At 41.2% G+C, this 22,085-nt stretch overlaps 1 protein-coding gene across 2 annotated transcripts in view; it reads right to left on the reverse strand.

Moving 5' to 3' along the window:
- Positions 1–10,642: 10,642 nt before the first annotated feature.
- Positions 10,643–22,085, reverse strand: part of afap1 (actin filament associated protein 1) — a 265,294-nt gene continuing 253,851 nt past the window's right edge. For both annotated transcript variants that reach the window (XM_048604679.1, XM_048604669.1), the window contains exon 17: positions 10,643–13,818. In XM_048604679.1, coding sequence (XP_048460636.1) covers positions 13,792–13,818 — 27 coding nt within the window. In that variant the 3' untranslated portion in view covers positions 10,643–13,791. The remainder of the gene's footprint in view (positions 13,819–22,085) is intronic.

The raw sequence follows: 22,085 nt of genomic DNA on the forward strand, positions 1-22,085 counted from the left end.
TCACCACCACCTTCTCAAGGGCAACTAGGGATGGGCAAGAAATGCTGGCCATCCAGCGATGCCCACATCCCACAAATGAATAGAAAAGAAAAGAAAAGGAGGGGTTGAGTGAGATGAAAGTGAATGGAAGAGCCGTTAGTTGTGTTGCAGAAGTAGGAGAGGTGATCAGGTGTCCACAGTGATGGACAGGAAGCAAAGAGGGCACAAATGGTGGGGAGGATGAAGTGTGAAAGAAAATAACATTGTCTAAATATGAGAAAGCTCAGCCCTGTATTTCCCTCAGGCCAGTGGCCATGCTGTAGTGAAGACAATGGATGCTGTTTTTTGAAAAGTTCTAGTTTATAGATATAATTTATACTTTAAAGCAACCTGTAGAAATCTGGGTTTGATGTGAGCTTATATTTGTGACATGTGTTGTCTTATCTAATCAGTCAGTAAATATCAGATATTTGTCACACACTGAATGTTAAGTTTGTCAGCTGGTGATCTGAAAAATACAAATGCTAATACATATCCAAAATCAATATTCGCAAAGTGATTTTCTCTTTAAAGCTTTCTGAGAAAAATATCAACAGCACAAGAATAATGCAAGTCCACGATTTTTAATCAAAGTATGTTTATTCTGTAAAACCAAATAGTTTATTTCAGAGAATTGAATCAAATTCAGCATTCCACCCTTGGACAGAACCAATAAAATTCTTAATGGGTGGAATCTGACCAGCTCCTGAAGGACCATTTGAGAAAATCAGGTATAGTGTCCAGTGAGGATCTCCCCAACATCAAGACCCAGAAGTTTCATTGTAGGGATTCTTGCTTATTACCCCCTCATTACTATCTACTGTCATTGTAAATTGCATTTTGGCATTTCTCCGCTATCAGTTAGAAATTAGATGCTGAGATTTTAGAGTGGTTACCTGGTGACTCCAGTTCATCATTTACTCCTGCAACCCCCCATCTTGGACACCCAGTACTAACATCTCAAGGCATGTTCCATGAGCAGTGGCTGCCCCACACCTCATGTTCATTGACATTGGCATCTGACACATACCAGCCTCACCACATTACCATGGCACATCACCAATCCACTCAGCGTACATTGCTGCAACTTTAAGTGGACTGCTGCAGTAAGGACCCTTGGCACGTTGCAGAGACAGGAACAGGAACAAGTTTAGACCAGGCTGCATTTCAGAGCTAGCTCGCTTGCTCTCTTAGCCCTTACTCACTTTCTGTCTACTCAGTGCTTACACTGTCCTTGCCTTGCTTTACCTTTTTAACCTTTTACACTCTGCCCCCTCACCTTAATGGCTCACAGTACTTCCATCTTGCCATGCCATTTAGAGCAGACACAAAATAAGAGGCTGTGTTTTGCTGTAAGCCCCAGATTGGGCCACATCTCTGTCCTGCTGGGCCAGTGCAAGCTGCGAGGGCCTTCATGGTTCATCAATTGGAGCGCTGCTTAGTGACCATGTAGTCTGTCATCACTCAGGGTGGTCTGTTGAACATAGTTGGGGGAATGAGCCACAGTCAGTCCTGGGGGGAGAGGGGGGGTGGGTCAGCAGAATTTAAAATCAAGAGGGCTTGCCAGGGCACACTGCTGTGATAGCGGAGTGGGGGACATCAAGGCAGTGTTGAATTTTTATGCATCTGGCTTGTTCCAAAGAGCCACTGGTTCCAGTGTGGGATCTCTCAGTCATCCACACACAAATGTATCTCGGCTGTTACTGATGTTATTTGTTCCAGACCACAGATTTCATCATTGCTTCACTGTGGCGAGGTCAATGCTACAGCAGTCGGCTTTGCCACTGTAGCTGACATCCCCTGAGTACAGGGCATTACGCGGTATAAACACGTCACACTGAGAGGGCTGTTTCATAACACAGCTGAGGTCATCAATAGAAAAGGCCCCATTCCATTAATGTGCCTATGATCTGTGATCATCTGTAATACTTCTTAGTCATTTGTGCTCATTACCCTGGGAGCTGCCATGACGCTTATATCCACCATAACTTTCATATTTGCTGTTTCATTTGAGGGGCTGGATACCTTACAAGGATAGTTATGGAGGGAGCAAAGGCTATGCTCTGCAACCAGGGCTGCTGATTCTGTTGAGGCAAGCTCTTGACGAAGGCTGAGTGTAGATACAATGCAGCCCATTCTCCAACGTGGAGCAGATGGTAGGAGATGAGGTTCCACTGCTTGGATTGGTCTGGTGGGAGTCAGGGTGGAGGCAGAGGTGGGGGTTTGGGAGGTGCTGACCACTTCAGGCAGAGTGTACCGTATAATCGCAGCTGTGCTCTGTACAACCGCAGCAGGTAACAAGATGTGATGGAAACTGAAGAGCTGGGAGAACAGGTTCAGTCTTCCCAAAAAAAATGAGGACAGTGAGTTGGAGGAACATCACCTTCTATGAGAGAGCACAGCAGCACCAGGCACTGCAAACCAGACAGGACTTAACTGATGAAGGGTCTAGGCCCGAAACGTCAGCCTTTCTGCTCCTATGATGCTGCTTGGCCTGCTGTGTTCATCCAGCTCTGCACCTTGTTGTCTAGGACTTAACTGACATGATTCTAACAGATGTGAGCTGGGGTAGCATGGTGGCTCAGTAGTTAACATTGCTGTCTCACAGAACCAGGGACCCAGGGTTCAATTCCATCCTTGGGCAACTGTCTGTGTGGAGTGAGTTTGCATATTCTTCTGTGTCTTCATGGGTTTCTGTTGGGTGCTCTGGTTTCCTCCCACAGTCTGAAGATGTGCAAGTTGGGTGGATTGACCATGCTATTACCCACAGTGATCAGGGATGTGTGGGTTAGGGGCATCAGCCATGGGAAATGCAGGGTTATAGAGATAGGATAAGGGGAAGGGGATGGGGATGGGGATGGGGATGGGGATGGGTCTGGGTGGGATGCTCTTCGGTGGGGGGGGGTGAAGGGCGGTGGTCAGTGTGGACTTGTTGTGCCAAATGCCTGTTTTCACACTGTAGGGATTCTAAGGATGCAGTGATCACTCATTAACTATAAGATTGTTGCTACTTTGTAGGCAAGCAGATGGTCTCTTATCCAAAAAATGAACAAAGCTGCTGTTTTTGTTTTCTGTTCGCTTTTGCTACCTTTGAATAAAATGTGTTTGAAGACTTTTAAGGCTTTACTGCATGTGATACTCCCACATTGATCAACGAGAAGCTGCTGGGCTACACTGGGAACTGGAGAAATGTAAGGTGCCATGTGGCTAAGGACAGGTAAGCTGTGTGGCCTGGTGCTTAAACAGCAAAAAGGTGTGGAAATGTGCAGAGGTACAGGGAGGTGTCCATCATTCCACCTGTGTACCCTGAGTAGTGTTTGTTTGTGGATACTATGTCCCACTATGTGCAGAGTGAAGAGCATCTCCAGATTGCCAATGCTTGATTGGGGCATAGCTGGGGTTCAAACATGGCATCAGCGCCATGGATCCTGAGGTACTGCAATGGTACTGTGGTTTTAGAAGTGTAGATTGTCCTGGATTTTTCTATGAAGAGAGATTGAGACAGAGGTGCTGAGCAGTCTGCTTCAAGCCAATAAAATAAATGAGTAGTTTATTACTTTCAGTATTTTGATAGAGTCACAGTTAAGCCAATTATTTTCTTTGTATTTTAACTGTAGTGTATGAACAGACAAAATAAAAAGTGTGTTTTGCTTCCGGTCTGGTAGCTTGACCAATCAAATTGCATCTGGAACACAACAACTGGCACTTACCTTTAAAATAGGAAAAAGGTGGGGGGGGGTCTAGGCTATGTCCTTGACATGTTTTGAGGGGGTTTGGTCTGGTCCATAACACCACTACCCTGGCAGTGGTGTGAGCTATGACGAGTGCAAGAATCAGTCAGCATCGCACAAGTAAAAACACAAGAAATAGCAGGAAGGACTGTTAGTCCTTTGATCCCATTCAACCATTCAATGGGACCAAGACTGATCTACAACAATATTTTCCTGCACTATCCCTATATTCTTTGATATTTTTAATATGTGGAAACTACCAATCTCAGTCTTGAACATATTCAATTACTGAAATCTCGGGGGCAGAAAATTTCAATGATTTGCTACCCTTGGTGTGAAGAAATTCCTTATCATCTTCATTCCAATTGGCCTGCCTCTTACAGTGTTCCTGGTTCTAGAATCTGCAGCCAGCAGGAAACATCCTTCCAGCAAATGCCCTGTTGATCTCCGTAAGGATGTTGTATGCTCAAGTAAGCTTGATTCTCATTCTTTTAAATTCCAGAGGTATTGACCCGGTGTATTTAATCTTTCCTAGTAGGACAGTTCCCTCTATGAGGTTGTTGGCTTGCACACCGAGCTGGTTAGTTATCGTACAAATGTTTTGTCACCATGCTAGGTAACATCATCAGTACGGCCTGTGACGAAACGATGTTGTTCTACTCCACTTGGTATTTATATGATCCGGTCTGTTAAGTTAGGTTGTGTCATTTCCAGTTCTGTTCTGCATGAGTTTGTATATGGGGTCTAATTTCACATGTTTGTTGATCGCTTTATGATTTGAAAACCAGGCCTCTAGGAATTGCAATGCGTGTCTGTGGTTGGCTTGAGCTAGGATGGTCATGTTGTCCCAGTTAAATTGATGGCCTCCATTGTCCAAGTGCATTGAGATGAGGGAAAGTTTGTCATGTTACTTTGCTGCTAGCTGTTGTACCTTGATGGCCAGTTTTCTTCTGGTCTGGCCGACATAATGTTTGCTGCAGTCATTGCAAGGTATTTTGTAAACTATGTTGGTTCTACATGTCATGGGTATGGGGTCTTTGGTCCTTGTGAGTGTTTGTCATAGAGTGGCTGTGGGTTTGTGTGCTACCATGATTCCTAGTGGTTGTAGGAGTCTCGTTGTCACTTCTGCTATGTTCTTGATATGGGGTAGTGTGGCCAGTGTATTGGGGCGTACTGTGTCCTCTTGGCATTGTGTATCTGGTAGGCACCTGCAGATGAAGTTGTTGGGATATCTGTTGTTAGCAAAAACCTTGTATAGGTGCTCTTCCTCCTCCTTGCATAGTTCTGGCATGTTGCAGTGAGTTGTGGCCCATTTGAATAGTGTCTTAACACAGCTTTGTTTGTGGACGTTGGGGTGATTGTTGTGGAAAATGAGGATTTGGTCAGTGTGGGTTGCTTTCCGATATACTGTGGCTTGGAACTCCCCATTGGTCATTCGTTCTACCCTGATGTCTAGAAACAGATAACTTAGTGCATTTAACGATGACAAACGTGTCCTCCAAATATCGGATCCACAGTTTTGGCTGTATGAGGGGCAAGATAACGTAGTCCAGTCTCTGCATGACTGTCTCTGCAATAAGTCCAGAGATGGGTGACCCCATAGGTGTGCCATTGATTTATTTGTATATTTGGCCATTAAAGATGGAGTGTGTGGTGAGGCATTGGTCCAGTGGTCTGACTATGTTGTCCTTGCTGATGGAGCTGTTTGGAGTTGGTGTTCCCGCTGTATCCAGTAATGTGGCAACTGTTTCTTTGGCTATTGGTATATCAATGGACGTGAATAGTGCTGTGATGTCAAAAGATAGCATAATCTTGTCGTCATTGACTTTAATATTTTTGAAGTTGTTAAGGAATTCCTGGGTTGAGTAGATGGAGTGGAGTGGTCCATTGACCAGGTGTTTCAGTCTCTGTTGTAGATCCTTGGCCAGTTTGTGTGTAGGTGTGCCTAGTAGGGAGACCATGGGTCTGAGGGGGATTTGTGTACTTTAGGTAGCCCATCAAAGCTGGGGGTATTTGAGCCTTCTGGTTTCATTTTCATGTAGTCTGTCTTGGTTATTTGTCCTGCGTTTTTTAGTCTCTTCAGTGTTTGGGTGATCCCATTACCTATCTGCGATGTTAGGTCTATCTCCACCTGTTGGTAAGTGAGTGTATCTGCAAGCAATGCCTGTGCTTCCCCAACGCAGTCCAGTTTGTTCATAATGATGGTCATGCACCTTTTGTCCACTGGTAGGTTGATAATGTTCCTGTCTTTCTTCATAGCTTTTCTCTCTGATGCGTTGACGGTATCCCATTCATTCCTCCGGTTCAGTGTAGGGATTATAGTTTGTCCAATGGCTTGTTGTGTTTTGTCTGAGAGTCTATTACCTTTTAGTGTAGCTTCCAGGGCAGCCATAAGGTCTGTTCTGTTTGTGTCTCTGTGGTTATACTTTAGTCCACATATTAGAACAGCTTCCTCGGTTTCTCTAAGTGGTCTGCTGGATAGGTTTCTTATCCATGAGTCTGGGTTGTTGTCCTGCGGTGGATCAGTTTGGTCGGTTTCTCCTGTAGAATGTGTTTCTTCTTTGTTCTTGTCCTGTGTTGTTTGATGGTGATGGCCTGTTCCTTGGTTGTAGTCCATTGCTGGTTGGTAGTGCTTTTGTATAATGATTTTTGGCACAGAATTTCTCACTCGTACTTGTAGAGCAGGTTATGGGCATCATTGATCAACAACACAACAAACTTTCCCTCATCTCAGTGCACCCGCACAATGAAGGCCAGGAATTAGTTTGGCCACCTTTCTGACAATCCTTTTGTGGCAGGTACAAATGCCAAAACTTCACATAGCACCTTGATGACACCCTGGGTACTTTATAAATACAGTAAGAAATATTTACTCATACTCAAATCCTCTTGTATATGGGCAAACTTTCCATTTCCCTTCTCAATTGTTAGCATGTTAATTTGCAGTAATTCTCGACTAAAGACAATAAATTCCCTCAAGTTCAATATTTCGCAGGTTCTCACCATTTAAGAAATGTTTTTCTGACCAAAGCACAGAACCTCATTTTTCAACATTGAATCCCATCTGCCAGATCATTGCCTATACAGTTAGCCTCGCTGAATCCCCTAGAAGCATATTTGTATCCTCACAATTCACATTTACACTGAATTTTGCTATCTACAAATTTGGCAATATTACATTTACCCTCCACACTGAAATATTCCCTCTAATTTTATTTATTAGTCTCTCATGAGATATTGTCAGAATTTTGTTGGAAATCTAAATAAACCACATCCAGCATCTTCCCCCTCCACACACCACCCCTGCTATCAGCTCATACATCATTAGAGAAGGAACAGTCTGCCTGCCTGCTGTGTGTAGAGACAATTCAACGAGTGAAATATATAGGACACGAAAGGACAGTGTAATCAGAGAGAAGGGCCCCCTCAGACAGAGTTCCAACTGTCTGTCAATATTGGGTTTAGAGGCAACTGGGGAAAGTGGGAAGAGGGAAAGGGCACTTTATATTTCAACACAACATGGAGGAAAAAAAATATCCAATACTAAGAAGTTACTGTAAAAATTACATAAAATTTCAATATTTTGTTTGCCATTAAAAGTAGAAATGGGTAGCTGACTCTGAATTAACCTAAAACCATCAGCAGAGTCAGTTTGCTGTACTACATGCTGGAATGATGCACATTACCTCATGCTCACAGGCTGTAGTGCCAATGTGTGGGCCTGGTTTTATGTATTAAGAACTTGTATCAAAAGCAATCCAATTTTTAAGATTAATTTTATTTCAATATACAACGTAGTTTTGTATTGTATTAAAAAACTGGTATGGTTTGAAATAATACAGTACATAAAAACATTAACAGCTTACAGGTAAAAGTAACAAAACACTAAGGTGCAGAAATAATTGGGTATCATTTACACACTTGGTTTATACAAGATGTTTATTATTCTCACTTAATTTAGTTAAAAACAAAAACCAGTAAGGTTATAGTCCAGAATTTTGCTATTCTTACAGTGAAAACAGATGCTCTATTTACATCACAGTGAAGCTGCAGTTAGAAAACATCTTGATCGACTTGCAAGTGTCATCAGCATAGTTTAATAAAGGGTCTTATATACACGATGTTTTGAAGCAGCAAGAAAGAAATTAGATTTGCCAAATAGAAAATTCAATTCCACTCTTAAATATCAACTAAATCAGATCTGTGAATACAAGGAATGAATTGAACTCAGGCAGAGTTAGTAATATTTCAGCTTAAATTCACACATTATTTCATTCGTGCCTGTTTCCTCATAGAGTTTGTTTATTCATAACTTGAATTATCTTCATCCCTCCCCCTGCTTTAATTGGTGCTGCTGACACAGAATCAGTAAAGTCCTGAATCTCATATGGTACGATAAAGAAGTGACAGTCTACACATAGCAGCTTGGACAGCAGGTAATCTCATTGAAGGCCAGAAGTGTTGGAGATGCTTACTCTGTGCAGTTGTTAGTGGGTAGAAATAAGATACAGGACTGCCACTGCCTGATGCAGATGTGGAAAAAATAATAAAGTCCAAAAAACAGTATCCTATGACTTCTGATGGATTCTTCCAGGTCCATTTAGCTCAATAGTAAACCTCAATCTAAAACTCAGACATAAACATAAGAGTTGTATTACCACTTGAAATGCAAGTGTGGTTGTTAGAAACATTGCCAAGGAAGATGAGAATTTTGCACATATTTGCATTTGGCTTTGCAAAGTAAACAATCTTGGAACCACATTTCCCTGTTTCTGGGGGAGCAAAACATATGCCATTCATTAGTTATACTCCTAAACTCATCTCACTTTTTGCAGTCAAGGCATTTGGACACATTAAGCATACACCTACAACATTAATGACCCAACTGGGACTTGACCTCAGGATAGCTACTCCAGCAGGGGTATGAGTGGGTAGAAATGCAAGGTTCCAGCTGAAACCAATTTATAAGTAGTACGTTGGCTTTTCTTTGAGACCAGTTTTCATACTGCAGACTGATCAATGGAAAACTTCAGCTTTTTAACATGCCTTTGCTGTCCCAGGGCACAAAGGATGCAAAGATATTGCAGGCAAATATGAAATGTTCAGCAACTTACTGTGACTGAAATCCACCCACACTTGATCCAACTACAGAATTACTTCACTTAAAAAGCAAAAGCAAAGTCTGTAGCATAGAACCTGCATCATCAGTTTCAGGTCATGTAAATAACTACCTGCTGTAAATTCAGTCAACTTTTCTTCTATTCGAGATGATTCTTGTTACACACGTTATACATTTTAAAACGTATTGAGCTAAAATTTTACATGTTTGCACTGCAGACACACACAGATTTGCCTGCCAGGAACATGAAAGGAATTGCGCAATAAAGATCAACAGGCCATCAATTCGCTTGATTCCATGCATTTCACGTGGTGCCAGAAGTGCATATTCATAAAATGACTCTTTCACATGTAGCTTCAAACTCTATGAGAACCAAGATCACGAAGCAGAACAGTGTATAGCTTCGTCAGTCATCCTATATTTACATATGGAAACACAGGAAAGCACTCTACAACAAATAAAAACAATTTACAATAACAATACACGAGAGCATAACTACAGAACTGAGATTTGACCACATTGTACTGCAAAAATAAAATCACCGAGAATTCACTATTTTCCTTTCTAAATTACGATCTATTAAAGTCACAGTGGATGTCTTTCACTGGCAGGTACATAACTTCGTAAACAAGGACAAATAAATGCTAGATGATACATCTCTAGCAGTGATCTTTCTGCTTGATGAGCAGCTAGCATGTTACTTAAATGAAGTGATTATACCTGAAGTTTGAAGAAAAACGGCACGATGAAGTTTGAAAATAAACTAACAAATAAATACCTTTGTGGGCAAATAAAACTGTAGCGGAATTGAGCCCTTGCATATTCAATGAAGGAAACAACAAAGCGATGTGTCATCTATAAAGTCCACGTGGTTCAACTACTCAACTGGTCGAATGCCCCAAAAAATGGCACAAAGAGTGTAAACGTGAAGTCCAGGTATTATCGTGAAATAGCAGCAAAGACATGTAACGGACAGGAAGACAAATAATTTTATATTTATATGCAAAATAAACCATGACAGAAAATTTAAGAGTGTAACAAGCAGAAATAAAATCAAGAGTATGAGGAATTTCTTCTCTCAAAGGGTTGTGAAAGTGTAGAATTCTTTACCACAGAGGGCTGTCAAGGCTGAGTCATTAATCATATCTGATGCTAAGAAAGACATTGTTTTATTCAGTAAAGGAGTCAAGTGTTATGGGAAAAAGGCAGGAAAGTGGAGTTGAGGATTATCAGATCAGCTATATCATCGAATGGTGACGCTGGCTCGATTGGCTGACTGGCTATTTCTGCTCCTAGATCTTATAGTCTTAGATTGTATCACACATGCAATAGATGGGAAAGGAAAGATACTGAGCAGAAGAATTTTTAAACTATTAGGGTAGAATATCATTAAAGCCTCTTTTTGGGGTCATACTGAAAGCATACAATTAAGGTGTAATAAGTTTGAGTCTGTGTAATAATTGCTGTGCGCTGCTGCCTCTACCGTGTCACCTCACTTTGTATTCAAAGGGCATGGTTGGTGAGGCAGTCAATCCAACTGTAACACAGAAACAATCAGGTCTCTAGTGACCCCTTTAAGGACTGTTAGTTAGTCCACTGCAAATTCAGAAAAACTATTCACAGCTTGTATCAAAAACAAAGAACTGTGGATGCCAGAAATGAAACAAAATCAGAAACGGCTGAAGAAACTCAGCAGGTCTTGACAGTATCTGTGGCGAGAAAGCAGAGTTAATATTTCGGGTCCAGTGACCCTTCTTCAGTCTTGACTCTGCTTTCTCTCCAGAAATGATGCCAGACCTGTTGAGTTTCTCCAGCTATTTCTGTTTTTGCCACAGCTTGTGTGGTTTGACTAATTTTAAAGAATTTAACAGTATACAAAATTGAAACAATGTCTCTGCAGACAGCCAATTAAAACGTCCTGACAAATTTCAGGAGAATCACAGAAGTGTTACAGCACAGAATGTGGCTATTTGGCCCATCCTATCTGTACCAGCTTGCTTAGTTTAACATTATGGCTTGGTGCCATTGTCCTGCCTTTTGAAGGCTGTTGCATGCTGCTTCTATTCAGAAGAATTTAGCAGCAGTGGAGTCCACGGGATGCAGAGCCAACTGAATGAAGTCACAAGGTCACATATGGTTCAGACTTTTCAATGGTGCAGTCACCTTTTCAAGAAGTTGAGAACTGCCTTACTGAATCCACGTTGCCCTGTTTATTCCATGATATTATTAATGTTAATATCAACATTTGTTAAAAAAAAATCAAAGAAATTAGTCCCAGCTTAAGTAGGAATACCTCCAGATCCCATATGCTTTTCCCAAACTTCGAGGGATTAAGCGTCAGTGATGGCACAATCTTTCACTATTAGGCTGTGGCGTTTCTGGTAATGTGGAACATTCAAAACATAAAAATTTACTTGTTCATTTGTTTTATGCACAAAGTCTAATTTTACTGAAATGTATCACAGTGTAGGTATTTGTCTATGATTACTACTAACAGATGTAGTCCCTGATCAATTGTTACAGTTGACAGACTCAGATGAATGTAAAAATGTTTCATATTAAAATGTTTTTCTTTCTAGAAAAGACCAAAAACACTATATACTTCTACACTATATTTATTGTCCACAAATACAGATATTGACTGTTTGTGGTATTGGCACTAAAGATTATATCTGAAATTTGTGTTGCATTTCTGTATCACTTTTCTCATATTTAACTTCTGGCACTGGCAGCAAAATATTGTTTCTAATGGAAATCATGTGTTTTTTTAAACGAAGGAGAAAACATTAATCCTCAGCAATATTATTTGGCAATTAGCAATTTAGTGGTGAAATAATTCACGTTAAAACATTCTAACAAAAATGCTCTTCTGATTCACTTTTAACTTCTGGTCGGCTACTGGACAATTGGCCCCTTCCGTCGGTCAATCAAAACTTAATTGTAATTCAAAATTAAGTTTGTTCATAAGTTTTCATACCAAACTAGAAAACTGTAGTTAAAACCTTTAGATAGTTGAAGCAACAAATACATAAATGCACATGACAGGGAAATGAACAGAAGGATGTTTTGTTAAGGTTGGATAAAGAAGTTGTGTAGATCATATGCACTGGCATGGACCTGTTGGGCTGAAAGGTCTGCTATAATGCTGTACAATACTAGAAGATGAAAACTATGAAATGCTACAAATAACAGACGATGTAAGGCACAGTGATTGGGTGGAATTTTTTTGACAAAATATACATTAATTTTGTGGAAGATTTACTATTATAGATGCAATACTTTCCCGTGTTTTCTATTTTATTTGCCAGATTCTAGTAACACTACTTGCTACACATATTCTAATGTATTTTTAATCAATATAATAGTAACAAGGGCAAGTGATTTGGAGGAATACATCATTCAGGAATACGCTTCATAAATTTCTAAATCATGCAAATTTTCTGTCAGAGTATTGTAACTGTATAAAATCTTTCCAAGTTGGTGAAAGTGTCCATTTTTGCATAGATATGCACAGAACCAAATCACTTGCCCTAATAAGAAGCAACAATATGATTATGCTCTAAAACAAAAAGCAAAATGCTGCAAATGCTAGAAACATTCAGGTGGTTATTGATGTGAAATGTCAACTTGGTTTCTCTCTCCACAGCCTGACTACTGAATGTTTCCTGCATTTTCTGTTGTTAATATGATTATGTTGAGAGATGAATAATATTGAAATATATTGCTGATAAAAGTTTTGCAAACCAAATGTAGTACAGCCAAGTGGTCCCATGCCCTCTGTTAAGATTTGGGATCAATCATCAGAGCTGTACAGAAACACAAATTCTATCCAAAAATTATTACTAGTAGTTCACAAATTTTTTTTGTTATTTTTCATATTTTATATTCAGTCCTTCACCTTGAAATTGTGGGAATCTGGACAAATAATTTTTAAATATGGACTTGCTCCAAATAAAATTATACATAATTACATATTCCTCAAAGTACAAAAAGCACATCAACTATGTTACATCAAAACTTTTTTTTTAAACCAATATCGCTTGCCTAATATATCAAAAGTTGCTCATGTATCAAAACCCTCTTCATTGTCGGTGAAATGAAGTTATTATTTTAGAAAATCTGCAGAATGATACAATCTACAGTAAATAACAAGTACAATATCTTGAATCTATGACTGAACAAATGTTTTTAAGAACTAAAAATCAATCTTGCATGGAAAATACAAGCAGTGATTTCATTTTCGATGAATCGATGGGTCTCATTTTAAGTCTAAGTGAATGGGTTTTGACTCTAATTAGAATCACCAAACCCAGTGTGTTATAGCAAACCGTGCGTTGTTCCTGGAAAATACTTGAGCATCTCCTCTAAATAGGGTGAGCAAGAATAAAAATAGGTGACAATTTTCAAAACTGGCTGGTTACTGCAGGATTTACTGAGGCTATTGATTTCTTATCTGGCTTCATCCTTTGGGGAGCACTATAGCCAACACACTCAACTTTTGTTTTATTATAGTCATAAATTAAAACGAAAACTCAAAATGCCTCTATTGTAATAAATATGTTTTTCTATTTGTGTTAGGGATACTCAAAATTTTTCCTTTCCCAAGACTTGTTTTTTTTTTTAAATTGAGACATTTATGTATTAAAATAACACAACATTATTGAACAAGTGTCCAATGCTGTAACGCAATTAGTCAATCAACAATGGAGGGTGAAGTGGAATAGTTTAAAAACTTTCAGCTTTGACCCAAGACATAAAGCTACACTTCAACATGGAACAATTGCTGTCTTTCCACAGTGTTTGAGAGGACCATACAGACTGTGTAGTTCTTTTAACTGAAGGACTCAGTGGCAGTGCTTCTGGTCTTGTACATATTGTTTAAGGAAATAAATACTATAAAAGAGAACACTTTCTTTTCTTGTTTTATGTTCCAGTCTTCAGTTCCCATTCCTGTAAAACAAAATGAAAAATGAGAACAATCAGGAAATTTCTATTCCGAACATACCTGCAAGGCACAAGGATAGGTGACTCGGCCCTTTGAAGCGGCTCTACCATTCAATATGATCTTGGCTGGAAAAGCACAGCGGGTCAGACAACATCTGAGGAGCAGGAAAGTCATTGTTTTGGGTCGAAACTTTCATCCTGAAGAAGAGTCTTGGCTTGAAATGTTGACTCTCCTGTTCCTCGGATGCTGTCTGACTTACCGTGCTTTTCCAGCTCCACATTTATTGACTCTAGCTTCCAGCATCTGCATCCTTACTGTCTCTGAGATCACAGCCGATTTGATTTTAACCTAACTCTACTTTCCTGCATAGCCCAACCATCTTTTATTCCTTTGGTTATCAAAGGCTATCTACATTGGCATTAAAAATATTTAAATGCATCCACGGCCTTTTTGCGAAGGGAATTCCAAAGATTCACAACCCTCCGAGAAAAGATGTTTCCTCATTTATGTCTTAAATGGATGTAACTTATTTCTAAATCATGACCTCTAATTCCTATCGACAGCTACACAGTCAAGTCTCCTCAGGATCTTATAGGTTAAGTAAGTCACCTCCAACTCTTCTAAACAAGTCTAGCCTATCTAGCCTTTCCTATCAAGGCAATTCACTCATTTCAGGCATTGGTCTAGTAAACATTGTCTGAACTGTTTCCATGTATTAACATCCTTCCAGTACCTTACATGGTACTCCAGATATGGTCTCACCAATGCCCTGTATAACTGAAATGTAACCTCCCTACTGTTGCATTTAATTCCCATTGCAATAAAACATATTCTATTAGCTTTCCTGATTGTTTGCTGAATCTGCATACTAACCTTCTGTGATTCATACAATAGAACTCACAGATCTTGCTACATCTCAGAGCTCTACAACCTCTCACTATTTAGATAATGGAGATGCTTCTTTTTAATTCATTCTGCCAAAGTGAACAATTTCACATTTTCCCTCACTGTACTCCATCTGTCAGATCTTTGGCCACTTACTTAACTGATCTTTAGCCCTTTGTGGGTTTATGTCCTCTTCACAATGCACTTTCCTATCTATCTTTGTGTCTTCAGCAACTTTAGACACAATACCTTCAGTCCCTTCATCCAGATCATTTATATAAATTGTCCAGTTGGTGCCCAGCACTGACCCCTGTGGCACACCACTCATAACATTCTGCCAACATGAAAAGGATCCATTTATTCTTACTCTCTGCTCCCTGTTAGTCACCAACTCTTCTACCCATGCCATTATGTTACCCCTCCGTACAATGAATTTTCCACAATAATCTTTGATGTGACACCTTATCAAACATCTTCTAGAAATTATCCAACCAGAGGGTACTGAGACATCGCTCGTTTGAATTCTGGGAGTGGACATTGCAGTCAGTGTGGATGTGAAGGGTATTGTGGAAGACCATTCCCGGTGATAAGCAGGAGGAAGAGCATCCAACCACAGGGTGTTGAGACATTGCTTGTTTGAATTTGAAGAGGCTGCTGGGCGGTTGAGATTGTCACACTCTTCCTTCTGGAATGTGCCTTTGCAAGGGAAGCCCAGAGTAAGATGCAGTGGTTTTTGTCAAGGTTCATCCTGAGCAGTTCCTGCAGTTCTTGCTCTCTCTCCGTGATGGGGAATCTGTGCTCTATAGTTTGTTCCCCAGGACGCACAACGAAACAAACATCGACCGAGCCTGGAGGACCATCAACTCTCTTTGGTCTGCCCGAAACTTGTTGGTCTTTCAGAACAAGGAGTTGACCCTGACTGAGTGTTGCAGACTGGTGCATTCCAAGGTCCAGGACTACGTGCTGAGGAACGCACTAAAATTTGGGGCAGCTGCTGCCAAGGTGCAAGTCAGGGATGACCATTGTCTGAGGTATTACTACTGAAGGTAGACAGGGGTCCATTCAATTATCAGATCCTCCTAGTGTGTCAAATATATGTAAATATTAGTGTCATACGTGTAAGAGAGATCTTTGGTTTTGTGGATAGTCCAACTCCAATGTTGTGTGTTCATTTGACATGCAACTGTGGAGAACCGAACTGCTTTTGTGTCAATGTATATATACAAAGAGATTTTTTTATGAATAAAGTATATTTTTGAAATTCTGGGGGTGGACTTCATAGTCAGTGTGGATGTGAAGGGTATTGTGGAAGACCATCCCCAATGATAAGCAGGAGGAAGAACATCCAACCAGAGGGTGCTGAGACATTGCTCGTTTGTATTCTGGGAGTGGACTTTGCAGTTAGCATGGGTGTAAAGTGTTTTATGGAAGAACCTGCTATGGAGGAATGGTTAGCCCCAAACAGTACATTACTGTAGTGTTTCCATCCTCTAACCAAAAAAAAAGAGAGGCAAGGTTCAGAGGAGAAGAAGAGACAAAACATTGAGAGAGGAAGGTCAGCAGCAAGAATTCCAGCGGGCAAAGGAGAGCGAGCCTAAACAGTTTCTGGACTCTGTTGTTGGTGAGTGACAGATAAGTTTTGGAAATTGTTAACAGAGCAGAGAGCATCAGAAGCGAAGAAAAATATTTGGCATTGTAAGGATTAAGTAAGTTAAGGGGTAAGACATGGCAAGAGAGCTCCAAATCATAGGCTGCTCTTCTTGCTTGATGTGGGAAGCTGTTCACATTTCCAGTGTCAGGGACCTGCATGTGTGCAAGAAGTGTCTCCAGCTGTAGCTCCTGGAAGCCTGGAGTTTGAGTTGGAGCAGTGTCTGGGGATACTATGGAGTATTCGTGAGGTGGAGAGTATCGTAGATAGCATGTAAAGAGAGGTGGTCACACTGCAGACTCAGATTCCACAGGCAGGAAGGGAATGGGTGACCACCAGGCAGAGCAGGAGGGCTAAGTAGGCAGTGCAGGAATCTCCTGTGGTTATTCCTCTGCAGAACAGATATACTGTTTTGGATAGTGTTGAGGGGAATGGCCTCTCAGGGGATAACAGCAACAGCCAAATTCATGGCACCATGGTTGGTTCTGCTGCAGAGGGAGGGAGAAATAAGCATAGAAATGCAGTAGTTATAGCGGATTCAATTGTAAGGGGAATAGTCTCTGTGGCCGCAAAGGAAAACCCAGGATGGTGTGTGGCCTCCCTAGTGTTAGGGTCCTGGATGTGTCACAGTGGTTGCAGGACATTCTGGGGGGGAGGTGGGGGGTGAACAGCCAGTGGTCATGGTACAAATGACATAGGTTAAAATAAAAGAGATGAAGTCCTAAAAGCAGAATATAGACAACTAGGAAGAAAGTCAAAATGTAGGATCTCCAAAAGGTTTCAGGATTACTACCAGTGCCATGAGCTATTCGGAATAGAAACAGCAGGATATATAGGATGAACACATGGCTGAAAAGATGGTGTGAGGGGGAGGGTTTCAGATTTGTGTGCCATTGGGACTGGTTCTTGAGGAGATGGGACCTGTACAAACTGGATGGGTTACACCTGGGCAGGACCAGGACTAATGTCCTTAGGGGGTGGGGGTAGTTGGTAGAGTAATTGGGGAGGGTTTAAACTAGTGTGGCAGGGGGATGGGAACCAGAGAAGTAGGGCCGTAGGTACAGACATTAAGGAAGAGGTAGAAACCAGGACAAACCTGACTAAGAACAGGCAGGGAAATGCTGTTAAAAAGAGAAGGGGAAGTGATCTGAAATGTGTGTGTTTCAATGCAAGAAATATAATTGGCAAGCTAGATGAACTGAGTGTTGGTTAGTACTTGGAACTATGATATTACTGCGATTATGGAGACTTGGCTGAAAGAGGGACAGGACTGGGAGCTGAATGTCCCAGGATTTAAATATTTCAGGTGTGATAGAAGGGGATGTAAAAGGGGTGGGGAGTTGTTTTACTGGAAATGGAGTATCTCACAGCTGTACTGAGGGAGGATACATCAGAGGACTCGTGCAGCAAGGCAATATGGGTAGAACTCGAGAATAGGAAAGGTGAAATCACTGTGCTGGGGCAATATTACAGGGCTCCTAACAGCCAGGAGGTGGAGGAGAGAACATGTAGACAAATTTTGGAAAGATGTAAAAACAGCAGGGTTGTGCTGGAGGGTAATTTTAACTTCCCCTACTCTGACTGGGACTCACTTCGTGCTCAGGCCATAGATGGGGCAGAATCTGTAAGGACCATTCAGGAAGGTTTCTTGACACAGTACGTCAACAGTCCAAACAGGGAAGGGGTTATCATCAGGAAGCACCTGAATTTGGGAAATAAGCCTGGCCAGGTGAGTGAAGTTTCAGTGGAGAAGCATTTCGGGAGTAGTGGCTATAATAACGTGAGTTTTAAGATACTCGTGGATAGGGATAACAAGCAGTCCTCGGGTGAACTATAACAATATTAGGCAGGAACTGGAGAGTGTTGATTGGAGGCAGCTGTTTGAGGGAAAATCCACATCGGACATGTGGAAGTTTTTCAAACGGCAGTGATAAGAGTTCAGGAAAAGCACATTCCTGCGAGAAAGAAGGATAGGTATGGCAAGTTACATGAACCTTGGGTGATCAGGGATATTATGACCTTGGTCAAAAAGAAAAAGGAAGCATACGTAAAGTCTAGGAGGATGGGAACTGATGAAGCCCTTGACGTATATAAGGAAAGTAGGAAAGAACTTAAATAAGGAATTAGAAGGGCTAAAAGGGGTCATGAAAAGTCATTAGCAAGCAGGACTAAGGAGAATCCCAAGGCTTTTTATAGATATATGAAAAGCAAGAAGGTAGCCAGGAAAAGGGTTGGCCTAGGCAAGGACAAAGGAGGGAATGTATGTGTGCAGCCAGAGAGGTAAGACCATAAGACATAGGAGCAGAAATTAGGCCATTCAGCCCATCGAGTCTGCTCCGCCATTCAATCATGGCTGATAAGTTCCTCAACCCCATTCTCCTGCTTTCTCCCCGTAACCCTTGATAATCAAGAACCTATCTATCTATCTCAGTCTTAAATGTACTCAATGACTTGGCCTCCACAGCCTTCTGTGGCAGTCATTTCCATAGATTAACCACTCTCTGGCTGAAGAAGTTTCTCTTTGTTCTAAAACGTCTTCCCTTTACTCTAAGGCTGTGCCCTTGGGTCCTAGTCTCTCCTACCAATGGAAGCATCTTCCCAACATCCACTCTGTTCAGGCTATTCAGTATTCTGTATGTTTCAATTAGATCCCCCCATATCCTTCTAAACTCCAATGAGTATAGTCCCAGAGTTCTCAAACGTTCCTCATATGTTTAGCTTTCCATTCCTGGGACCATTCTCATGAATGTAGGTGAGGTCTTAAATGAATATTTTGTGTCAGTATTCACCAAAGACAGCGACTTGGTGGAGGACGATCTCAGAGAATGGAGTGCTGAATTTCTAAGCCAAGTTGCTATTAAAAAGGAAAAGGTGTTGTGTGTCTTAAAAAAAAATTAAGGCAGATAAGTCCCTGAGTTCTAATGGGATCTATCCCAGATAGTGAGGGAAGCAAGATACCAAATTGCTGGAGCATTGACAGACATGTTTTGCCACTGATGAGGTCCCCGAGGACAGGAGAATAGCCAATGTTGACCCATTGTTTAAGAAAGGTTGCAGGGATAATCCAGGAAATGATAGGCCTGTGAGCCTCACGTCAGTGGCAGGGAAATTATTGGAAAAGATTCTCAGGGACAAGATCTATACACATTTAGAAGCAAATGGACTGACTAGCAATAAACAGCATGGTATTTTTGCAGGGGAGGTCATGCCTCACTAACTTGATCAAGTTTTTTGAGGAGGTGACGAAGATGATTGATGAGGAAAAACCGACTGTTGTCTACATGGACTTCAGTAAAGCCTTTGACAAAGTCCCTCATGGCAGACTGGTACAAAAGGTGAAGTCACGTGGTATCGGGGTGAGCTGGCAAAACGAATGCAGAACTGGCTTAGTCATAGGAGGCAGAGGGTAGTGGTGGAAGGATGCCTTTTGGAATGGAGGCCTGTGATTAGTGGTGTTCCATGGGGACCTGCGATGGGACCTCTGCTGTTTGTGATCTACATAAATGATTTGGAGGAAAACGTAGCTGGTCTAATTAGTAAGTTTGCGAACAATACAAAGATTGGTGGAGTTGCGGATAGTGAGGAGGATTGTCAGAGGATGCAGCAGGATATAGATCAGTTGGAGGCATGAGCAGAAAAATGGCAGATGGAGTTTAATGCTGACAAATGTGGGGTGATGTATTTTGGAAGGTCAAGTACAGGTCCACAGATCACTGAAGGTGGCAGTGCAGGTAGATAAAGTAGTGAAAAAGGCCTATGGCATGCTTGCCTTCACTGGAAGGGGCACTGAGCATAAGGATAGACAAATTATGTTGTAACTTTATAGAATTTTAGTTACACCAAACTTGGAATATTGCACACAGTTCTGGTCACCACAATACCAGAAGGATGTGGATCTTTGGAGAGGGTACAGAAAAGGTTTACCAGGATGTTGCCTGGTATGGGGGATTTTAGCTATGAAGAAGCATTGGATAGGCTGGGTTTGTTTTCACTGGAACGCAGGAAATGAGAGGCAACCTGATAGAAGTTTAAAAAATTGTGAATGGCACGGATTGAGTGGAAAATGAGTTTTTTCCCCCAGGGTGGAGGGATCAATTACTAGGGGACACAGGATCAAGGTGCGAGGGGGGGAAGTTTAAAAGAGATGTGTGAGGCATGTTTTTCACACAAAGGGTGGGGAGTGCTTGGAATGTGCTGCAGGAGGTGGTGGTAGAAGCAGACACAATAGCAGCATTCAAGAAGCACCTGGATGAATACACGAATAGGAAGGGAATAGAGGGATATAGATCCTGTAAGTGAAGCCTGTTTTATTATGGAAGGGCAAAATGTGTTGGCGCAGGCTTGGAGGGCCGAAGGACTGGTTCCTGTGCTGTATTGTTCTTTGTTCTAAATCTAAGAATAATACATCTACTGGTTCCCCTTTATCAACAGTAGTAGTTACTTCTTCAAAAGAACTCTAACAAATTAGTTAAACAAGATTTCACTTTGACAAAAACTATACTGGATCTGCCTGATTACCATGAACTTATTTAAATGCCCTGTTACAATGTCTTTAATAATAACTTCTCACATTTTCCCTATGACAGATGTTAAGCTAATTGGCCTGTTGTTTGCTTTCTGCCTGCCTCCCTTTTTCAATAAATGACTGGCTATTTTACAAACTAAAAGTTATCTTCCACGAATCTAGCACGGATTCTTGTGATGTTTCTGAATTTCCTGTGTTTATTTTCAAATATCCTGATTTTTATTTAAATTAAGAAAAGCACTGTGAGAATGTTGCTTGCTCAATGAGTTTCAATCGTAAGTATTACCTACAATCAATGTTCTCACTCATGCGAGGTTTCAGATTTTCCAGCTCAAAGTCACCATAAAACAATATTCTCGGTTTTTAGAACTTGATTAATTAGAGATCTGACCCATGTAGCAGGCTTGAAAAACAGATGACTACAAAGGTCTGGTTCTCAAAAGGTTTGTATCACTGTAGACTTCCTTCTCTAGATCCATTCTGGCTAACTGATAGAGTAAATATTATGACAAGTCAGTAACGCCATTATTGCACCTTGAGGCCAGGAATGATAGAAGCTGAACTAGATGGACTTTGACCTTTTATCATCTTGTCATCTCAGTGTTCCAATGACTAACACCTGTTAGGAATGAAATGCTTGGTCTTACTATGTAAAACTTAGACAACCCATTTACATTGAAGGAGTACACCATTCACTGGAGAACAAACATTTCCTGTTGCAAAGAAAAACCTAACAGTCCACAACTGACCTGGAATAGGAATGGTGTCTTACAGATATAGAAGCTAATGAATGAATTAAAGACAAGAAACAGGAAGAAAAACAATAACTTTTAGAATTATGTGTTAGGACTGACATATAAACCATTCATTATCACCAGCATGACTTCCCTGAAAGTGCCTATTTCAACCACCACCCATTTTCCTATCATCACCTTCATCTCCCTCCCTCTACCTGGGCCTGTCTAACCTGCACTGGCAAGGCTGCCCCACTTGCCTTCCAGTCCAGCCTTCTCTTTGGGACTGTAGTCAAAGCAGGGCCCACTACGCCAGGTAGCACTGCTGGGACTGGTGAGTTGCTGGTCATCTGATCGGCTGGAAAATCTGGGATTTAGGACATTATTGCACAAAAGCCACAACCTGCAGCATCTAATTGCCTGATGACTATAAAATCCTGTCATGGCTTCCCACAATGCTATAGGTGGGCTTGGCCCTGA

This window comes from Rhincodon typus, chromosome 1 (genome assembly GCF_021869965.1).
Source record: "Rhincodon typus isolate 14 chromosome 1, sRhiTyp1.1, whole genome shotgun sequence".
Taxonomy (NCBI): domain Eukaryota; kingdom Metazoa; phylum Chordata; class Chondrichthyes; order Orectolobiformes; family Rhincodontidae; genus Rhincodon; species Rhincodon typus.